General features: G+C 47.9%; 1 protein-coding gene across 1 annotated transcript; it reads left to right on the top strand.

The window, feature by feature from the left end:
- The first annotated feature begins 669 nt into the window (after positions 1–669).
- On the top strand, positions 670–7,365 carry LOC108574683 (homeobox protein Hox-A4). Its single transcript, XM_017937307.1, has 2 exons — positions 670–1,644; positions 6,680–7,365. The coding sequence occupies exons 1-2, from the start codon at positions 714–716 to the stop codon at positions 7,363–7,365; spliced, it is 1,617 nt and encodes a 538-aa protein (XP_017792796.1). The 5' UTR covers positions 670–713.
- Positions 7,366–9,831: the final 2,466 nt, after the last annotated feature.

Genomic DNA, 9,831 nt, shown 5'->3' with positions numbered 1-9,831 from the left:
AGTAATTGAGAGAAAGGGGTGCGAAAATCGTGGAGAGAGAAGGTGTATCGTAGATAGTAGACGATAACCGTCGCTGAGGGATCGGACGGAAAGAAGTTAGTGCACCTGCCGCAGCGGTTCTCGCGGCGCCACTCACGTGTTGCATGCGTGCCGCGCTATCCATCATGGTCGCGGGCTGGGAGCGGCTCTGATTGGTCGGCGCGGCGGTCACGTGGTATGGTAATTGGGCTCCGGTGGGCGGGAAGGAGCGAACGAGGCCGCGGAGGTTCGTGGTGGATCGCAAAAGTGGCGGAAGGAGAGGAGAGGATAAGCAGCTGTCCACCGGGAGTCTGCTACTCTCCGTGCTCTTGCTCTTTTCGCTCGTTTTCTGTTCCCCCTTTCTCGCCTTCCTCTCTTTCTCTCCCTTTTTCCGCCTTCTGCGTCGTCTTCGCGGCACCACCAGCTGTACCCTTTCCCCTCCGGTGGAAAAAGTCACCCTGTTCGGGTTTTAGAAGAGAGAGGGATGTCGGCCACGGGCCACAGTGCAGTGCGGTGTGTACGCTTCCGACAATGAATATCGTCAACATGGAACTGTGCGACTCTATCAACTAACAACTCCCCCCCCACTGGCGGACCAAGGGAAAACCCGATAGAGAGCGTGAATTTCGGAATCGGCGAGGGCAACGAGGAGAAAAGCAAAGAAGAAGAAAGGAACAGGAAATTCGTAAACGAAGATGAGTTCGTTCCTGATGAATCCATCCGCCGGCGGTGGATATCATCACCATCAGCACCAACAGGCTGCCACCAGTCACCATTTGGCAGCAACCTCTGTAATGGTCGATCCGAAATTTCCACCCAGCGAGGAATACAGCCAGAGCAACTACATACCGTCGACAGGGGCGGATTTCTTTCCAGCAGGCGGCAACCATCATCTGAATCATCCGCAGTCTCATCAGTTGCAGTACGGTTACCATCAGCATCACCATCAGGCCGCGTCCACCCCTTACGGTGCTTCGTCCGCGGTGCAATTGAACGGCGGTTACGCCGGCTACGGCGGTTACTACGGGCCGCATCATCCCCATCACCAAGTGCACGCGGTTCACCATGCCAGCCTCCATCCTCATCACCACGCGGTGGGCGCACTTGCGATGCCACCGGAGGCCCAACAGCCGCCGCTCACGTGTCCATCCTCTATGCAGAGCCAGCAACAGCCCCAGCAGCAACAACCACCTGTGTCCGCGTCCACTGTTCTCGGCGCGACACCGCTCTCGCCTGGTATCATGCAGAATCACGTCCAGCCGCCGGACAGTCTTCAGCATCACCAGCAGCCGAGTCAGCAGCAACAGCAGCCGCCGCACGACGGCAACGCGTGCAGCCCGGCGAGCTCCGGCCAGTTGCACCGTGACAATTCGCCGGATCTTCAGCAGCAGGCTCCCAGCAATCAACAGTCTCAGCATATACAGAACACGCAACAGCAGCAACAACAGAATCAGCAGCAGGCGCAGCAACAGCATCACGTGGACGACGGATCAGATCAGGATGACATGGAGGACGATCAGATGATGGACGGGTCGCCGGGGATGATGGAGGATGAGGAGGAGGACGAGGAGAACGGGGACCGTGTGATTTATCCGTGGATGAAGAAGATTCACGTCGCTGGTGTCGGTGAGTTGCACACTTTCAGCCTCACTTTTCGCTTCACGGTGAGGGTTGGATGTCACGTCGCGGTCTAATTCCGATTTCATTGCTGGAGCGTTTGGTATCCGTTGTCGTTGTGGGTTTGGAAATGTAGATGCTACGTAAGAAAGTATGGCAAAATTTATCGGTTAGAAGTCAATGATGTAGGCTATCGTTCTTCGTCCGTCGGAACACCGTTTGCTCGGTGAAGTTAGGTTTGATTTCGCAGGTTTATCGCCCGTCTACGTTCTACATCTGTTCGACCTATTTTGTCGATCTTTTGAAAAACACACTTTTAAGTATAATACCCACGAGGTTCTTCATTTTACTCCGATAATTGTACGAGGTGCGAGTTTATGGCCGGTTTACGTCAAAGATTTAGATACACCGATCCTACTGTGCCCTCACGTTAGATCCCCGACAATAGAAAGATGATCGAGACGCATTTACCACATGTCGCAAAGTGCGCGACAAATGTCCAGAAGCATTGTCACAAAGGTTTACCTGTGCAACGCATAATACCGTGGTGCAAGGTGACGCATTACCGAGCGGCAAGAAGACTGATGAGCTGCAATTTATCGTTGCACCTTCCCGATCACCTGCGCGAGATTTTAAAAGCCTCCTGCCCATTTACCACCTATTTGGTTACGCCTAGTGTCGCTATTCTTCATCCGGTGCCGTACGTCAAACTGAGAAATAGCAAGCACTGATGGCAATTCCAAACACGTATTAGAAAAAGAGACAAATCGAGGAGGATTTGTCATATCCTTAGAGAACAGGTCAAAGTATTTCTGCTCCGTCGAATAAACTATCGCATAGTTCTCCTAATCGTTCGATTAATATTCGAATTGTTTATTAAAAAAAAACACCCGAGCAAGGACAACTTCGTGTTTTCTTCAACCGAGTGTGTTTAAAAGCTTGTCAACGAAATCGGTATATATGTACATACGAATACCAGAAAGTTTCACAATTATGCAACGCACAGGGGCCCTGTGATATAGCGTTCATTGGAAATAAGTCGATAAGAATGGCGTGTGTTCAACGCGCAGCGAGCGTTCCAAGCCGCGGCAGGCGTTCCACAGAAGGATTATGAATCTTCAAAGGGAATTTTTGCAACGTAATATCCCGGAGAATTGGGCTGCCTTTGCAGCCTCAAATTTCTATTCCGTTTTCGACCGGGGAAACTGCTGTTCATTCCAGCTTGCAACTATTTCGCTTTTGAACAGGCCAGGCGTTTCTACAACGGGACGATAGCGCCGCCAGGGCCGAATATCATAATTCATATTTCCAGGTAACAAAAAATATCCACGATGAAAGAAACGCGGCTGGCCGTGTATGCGAAACAAGTTTTTAACGCGCCGTTCCACCGTAACACAGTTTTTCTATGCGCCTTTATCCCCTAGCCTTGTATCGTACGCCACTGGGGGGCGAGCGATTGATTATTCAGTGATGGTCCGGCTGAGAATTCTTCCCTGGTTTTGTCACATTTTTCACGAATTTTGTGCTTTGGAGAAATTCGAGAATTGAAGGAGAAATTGTCTCTAGACGCTTTGTAATTCTCTTCCCTTTCTTAAATCTTCTCTGCATATGAAATGGTTTGTGTGAGAAACTTTATTTCTTTCTGTGACATTTTCGACGAATTTTGTGCTCTGGAGAATTGAAGAATTAACGAAGAAATTGTCTCTGCATATTGAAAAGGAACTCTTGGTAATTCTCTCCCCTTTGCCTTCTTTCTTAAATCTTCTGTGTATATGAAATGGTTTCTGTGAGAAACTTTATTTCTTTCTGTGACATTTTCGACGAATTTTGTGCTCTGGAGAATTGAAGAATTAACGAAGAAATTGTCTCTGCATATTGAAAAGGAACTCTTGGTAATTCTCTCCCCTTTGCCTTCTTTCTTAAATCTTCTGTGTATATGAAATGGTTTCTGTGAGAAACTTTATTTCTTTCTGTGACATTTTCGACGAATTTTGTGCTCTGGAGAATTGAAGAATTAACGAAGAAATTGTCTCTGCATATTGAAAAGGAACTCTTGGTAATTCTCTCCCCTTTGCCTTCTTTCTTAAATCTTCTCTGCATATGAAATGGTTTGTGTGAGAATCTTCCCTGTTCCTGTGACATTTTCCACAAACTTTGTGTTTTGGAAAGTGGAAGAATTATCACAGAAAGTGTCTCTGCACATTAAAGAAGATTTTCTTCCCTTTCCGCAACATTCGTCAAATTCTCGGTTACTCAGAAATGGTTTATACCATTTTCCGTAAATTTCGTCTTCTGAAAAACTTGAAAGAAACCCGAAGAAAATTCGTTAAACTCCCCTTCGTTCCTTCTCCAAGCGATCCACCTCTGCATCTCTAGCGTTTCGCGAAGCGCAAACGCCAACGAACTCGGAATGCAGACATTTTTATCCACCGCAGTATCATTTTCGCGGGCAACACGATGCCCAGCCAGGTTCGACGTCCAGTGCCTGGTGGAGTCTGGTATGCGTGTCCGTCGGCCTGTCGGAGACTGCAATCTCTCCCCTCTGGACGTCGAGTTTGCTCGGCGACCGGACGCTGCTGTTAGGAGGGGCTTCCCGAGACCGTCGCGTCGGTCAGCTCCGGAATGGAATGTGTCTGCACAGATTCTAAACTGAACTCGCTGCCATGCTTCCTCTATCGTGCTCGTACCGGACCACCAAGGAACGCTTCTAGCATGCCACGCGAGGATTGACGTCGCTTGTGATACGGCCAACGATCGATGCACCAATCTCTCACTCTCTCTCTCCTTCTCCTGCGTCACCTTCGTCGCGACCCTAAGCTTGGTGACGAGCCACGATGGTCAGCACCGATAGTGGTTCTCGTTAGAGTTCTGAATAGGGAAACTAGGATGGAAGGGTTGGAAGTTTTGATAGGTTAGGGTGAAACGGCGTGGAGGAAGGAAAAAGCAAATGGAGGAACGGAATATTAGAGTACCGGGTAATGGAGTGAAATTGTAGAGTTACTTAGAGGGTGGAAGACGTAAGTGTACGTTTGCAGGATTGATTGGTACCTACTTTGGGTAAAAATAGACTCCTTTCTTCTTTCGAGAACTGAAGCAATTTGGTTGTAGTAAGACGGAACTGGGTGAAATGAAAATTCCTTTCTTTTTAATACGACAGAAGCAATTCTGTTCTACCGAGACAGAACTGGGTGAAATGGAATTTGTCACGCTTGACTGTACCCCTGTGTTAAATAGAAATTATTCTAGTAAAATGAGTAGGTGGTTGCAGCAATGAATAGCGCAAGGAAATAAGTCTAATAAACTGGAATCTTAGCAAAATTGCAAAATTAACTCCTTGACTTGTAATTTTCTATTCGCCACGAATGTTAGCCTCCGTGCAAGGGGTTAACACAGAATTCATTTTCAAATCTCTCGACGCGAGGGGTTGATAAAGATTTGTGTCACTCTCAAATCGAATCGAAAATCTTCTTTTCTCTCGTCTCGTCCACAATCACCGTGACTCCTAATTCCAAAGCGAGGGGGTTGAAGGAAATCGGTACCACGCGTTCGAGCAACTTTCGTACCGTTTCACAGGGAAAAAGTGGTCACTCCGTCGCGTCGAATTCGTGTTTACACGTGGTCGTTTCTTCCCCATCGGGCCGGTGAAAGATGCCTGGTCGTAATCCCGCTTCAAGTTCGACAAGCGATACAGCTACTCGACAGCTCGGCCTTGAAACACTGGGCCCAGGCGGATTGCGAAATGTCGAGCCGGTTGTGTTCGTCGTCGCGTTTCTCCGGTGTTGGTGTTGCACGTGTCACGCTTCTTTATCCGCGGCGATCGAGCGTTTCGCGAGAGAGCGTGTGCCGCCGCCTCGAACAGTATCGACAATAGCGCGAGCCTTTTAAAATAATGGCGCTTGTCAAACGCTGGCAAAACCCTGCCGGACGAATTTTAACGTCGAGATAATGCGCCGCGAAAATGCTCGTCCCCTCGGTGTCGGTTATTAATTGCCCGATATTTATACTTTCTATTCGCTACACTCGGCCGCGGTTCCCTGTCGGTTAATTCTTTTTCTCGAGATGAACCGATAGGCACATTTGGAGAGGCAAAGAACCCGGCGAACGCTCGATAACGCGAGAAATTTGTGTGCACGCTGTGTAGTACCTAACGTCGGGCAAGATTATTTTTCTTCGGGCAGGTTCGATTCCTTCGGTAGAATTTTCGAACAGATGGTTGGTTCGAAAGAGAGAAAAAAAACGTTATTAATAGGGTTGTTTACAAGCGCTTGGAGTTTTTGCACGTCGGATACAAACAGAGAAGAGAGCTGTTTACGCATAACAAATGGAAAATCACGCGATAATATTGACGTGTAATTGCCTGAGTAAGTCGTCGAGTATTCGTGCCATAGAAGTTTGTACCTATCGACAGGCAAGGCTGAATCGATTACGGGATATTTGCGAAAACGTTGCATCGTCCGATAGGGAAAATTTATCACATACCGGGTGTCCCAGTTTTGTTTCGATCAAACTTCGTCGGTGTGATCTACGGGTATAGGCGAGAAAGAAATGTTATGTAAACGTAGGTCGTTCGAGGCTTCGTTCAAAAGTTACGACGAAAATACGAAGGATATGATGATAATCGGCAAGAATGACATTGGCAAAAGTGATATTCGACACCTTGAACGACCTCTAATCGTTCACAAAGCTTGCGTAAACAAACTATTAGATACACGTATCGCTGATCTATTTCTATTCCGCGTAATAACCGGACACCCGTTATCCTTCCTATTTCCTATTATCGTTATAACTTTTTAATAAAGCCTCGAACGACCTCTATTTACATAACATTTTTTTCTCACCTACACCCGTAGAACGCACTGACGAAGTTTGATAGGGAACGATTAAGTTTACGTACGATCGAACGTTAAACAATTTCGAAATGTAGCACATCTACCGTCGCTGATAACGTTCTAAAAATAAATCCTGACTAAATTCGTTTAGTAATACAGTCGAGACTAGAGAAGCAAGAAACTAACGTGGCTCGATCTCTGTTTGGTTCTTGCAGCGAACGGCTCGTACCAGCCGGGGATGGAGCCGAAGCGGCAGAGGACCGCGTACACGAGGCACCAGATCCTCGAGCTGGAGAAGGAATTCCATTACAATAGGTACCTGACGAGACGGCGACGTATCGAGATCGCTCATACCCTGGTGTTGTCTGAGCGGCAGATTAAGATCTGGTTCCAGAACCGTCGGATGAAGTGGAAGAAGGACAACAAGCTACCGAACACGAAGAACGTACGGCGGAAGAACGCGAACGGTCAGACGTCGCAACCGCCTTCGAAATCGTCGAAAACACCGTCTACGAGAGGGAAACTCTCCACCGGTAACAACAACAGTCAACGAAAGAACAACAACTCGCCGTCGAGCGGGATCGACGCAAGTTTAGACTCCGGCGTCGGTTTGACGGACATGGCGGACGTGCACGCGGTGAACGCGGCCCTTCCGCATACGAACGTGGTCCATCCGAGCTTCCAAGGTCACCCGCATCCCTTGGCCCATCTACAGGCGCAGCTGAGTCATCATCATGTGAGCGGCATGATGGAGGGTCCGACGGGAGGACCGTTGGGCCACATCGGCTCCGGAAGTATCAGCCCTCTCGCCCCTGCCACCAGTCCCTCTGGCTTGTCACAAGTCCCCGCGCCCATTCCGCCACCGGCGATCAAGTCCGATTACGGGCTGACGGCGCTGTAACATCCGTCTGGGGAAGTGGAAGATTATTCGAGTCGAATTCTCGCCAGCTTCGGCACCACTGGCCACGGGTTCGTTGCTGTTTGGTCTTAGGAAATTACCGGGGAACGTTGCTCTGCTTTGGAGAAGATTCGTGAATCGGAGAGCTTTCTTTGGTCTTCGGATGGTTCTACTGTGAAGACTGTCGAAGAAGGTTCCACGGCGAATAATAGTGTCTCTGGTTGCTGTTGCGTCGCAGAAGAACGTTTCTTCTGTTGGTTCTACTTGCATCGGAGACTGTTAATGTGTACCGAAACAAGGAGCTCGAGGAACGTTTTGTTCCTTAGACTATCTACACTTACTGTTTCACTGGACTCGTGGATGAAGAAGGTCGTCTTTGGGCGATTCTAGGAAGACAGATTTTATGGTGAACTGTAACAGTGCAAGGATTTGGACTTATAAGGACGGATTAAACTGTCTATGGTTACTGTTTCATCGCAGAAGAACGTTTCTTCTGTTGGTTCTACTTGCATCGAAGACTGTTAATATATACAGAAACAAGGAGCTCGAAGAACGTTCTGTTCCTCAGACTATCTACTATTTCTGTTTCACCATAGAAGAACGTTTCTTCTACTGCTTCTCCAACGATCCAACTTCCATCGAAGACTGTTAATGCAAAATAAGAGAAGAAAGTTTCGTTCCTCAGACTATCCACAGCTCCAGTAGGTGTGCACTGAATCGAAACAGTAATTGAAGGTAGAAGCTAAGACAGGAAGTACTACGACGATCCTCCTTCGGTGAATTGCTGTCTGATGTATGATCCGTCGGCCTAGAAGGAAGTTCCACACGCTTGGAGCCGGAAGCAAGTCCTTGTTCTTGATGACGAATTCTACTGCAATCTCACAGTGCCCCCAAAAAAAGGAAGCACAGCGGTCTAGCTGGAACGATTCGCGCGGATGGGTCGTCTATTGTGGCAGTCGCACAGCCGAAAGAGCGACCTGACTGCATTCAAGATGAGACAGGGCTGAAGTTTCCTGTGATCCTACGGCTATTCTCGCTGGGAACGCCGAGTCATCGTCATCTGGATGATACGGTGGACGATTGGCGGCCGTTCTGGTGAAACAAATGGGCGCTGACGGTGTCTGTTACCCGGTTTCTTCTCTCCCCGGTGTGTTCTGATCGCCCGAGAAGGTTCGTCGAGGCACGCTCGAGAGCTGTTGTCAACGAAGGAGCGGCCGCTAATCATCGTTTCAGCTCCTTTGATCTGTGAAGTACCGGGACGAGTACTTGAAGACTGAGTGACGACGTCGTCGAGGATGATTGTCGGGTGTCGGCGAGTGAAAGAAGTGGAGGATGAAAGAGAGACGCCGGTTTAGTTGGAGAAAAAGTGTGAGAAAAAAAAAATGGTGAAATATTAATCGGTAACTTGGTGAAGAAACAGTGAGTCGATGGACTTAGACGTGAAAAAATTGCAATCGTTGTTTTCTTCTAGAGCCATAGAAGTCGGGTTTGTCGAAGTTTAACCCGCGTTTTTACGATTTCCTCCCTTTAGATATAGTAGATATTTGTTTTTTCTCGAAACGATGAATTATTCTGAAGGTTTCGCCGCGCAACTATGACTTTTCGTACGTCGAAAGCTGTGATCCGATAAGTAACCACCTCCCATCGATCTAGACGTTTGAAAATGAGGAAGTATAACAGATCGATTCGTTCCCACGACACGTGAAACTGTACATAACGTGCGCATGTATATAGTCGTGTAAATGAAAGTCCTTATCCCTATGTGATTAAAGTGCATCGTATTTCGTATGTTATTACGTAAGTGTGCGGTCTTAGAGTTTTAAGTAGTCGATAGGAGACGTTTTCATCGAACGAACAGCTAAATTGTTCGACGTTGTTTGTTCGCTCGTAGAGAGAGAGAGAAATGTACAGTGACGCCTGCGTTCCGACGTTGAGAAGAATCGAAGGAAATTTGCGAGATCGTAGAATTTTAGCCGTCGTTTCGTTTCACACGCAAAGTAGAATATACACGAGTTTCGACGTTACTACCAATTTGACAATTTCTCCTGGAGATAACGCGTTAAAATAGGCAGCGTTCATTTGTCCAATCGCTATTCGCGTCCCGAGAGAGAGTTCTTCGCCCGTTAAATTGCCGCTCGTTGTCCCAGACGAAGTGGAAATTTCCTGTGCATGTCGGACAACGCGATCGTCGGCCATTTCGCGAATTCTCCGCTTGGCAAGGAAAAGACGCCGGAATGAGAAAAGTACGCGTTTCAGCCGCGTGGCGCGTCACCTGTACGTTGTAAATAATTGCTGCAAGATATCGTCTATTTTTATCGAGAAAAGTAAAACGGAACGACCAATAACGGGAACTATAGATTAAAAAGACAAAAGAAACGGGGTTCGCGCGTCGAAACCGGAAGCTGTAGCGCGGAGACGAGTAGCAATCAAATTTAAGTAAAAGGGAAGAAGAAGATGAAGGGGAAAAGA

Source organism: Habropoda laboriosa, unplaced genomic scaffold, assembly GCF_001263275.1.
Source record: "Habropoda laboriosa isolate 0110345459 unplaced genomic scaffold, ASM126327v1 scaffold203, whole genome shotgun sequence".
NCBI lineage: Eukaryota > Metazoa > Arthropoda > Insecta > Hymenoptera > Apidae > Habropoda > Habropoda laboriosa.
This window is presented reverse-complemented; position numbering and strand designations above follow the sequence as displayed.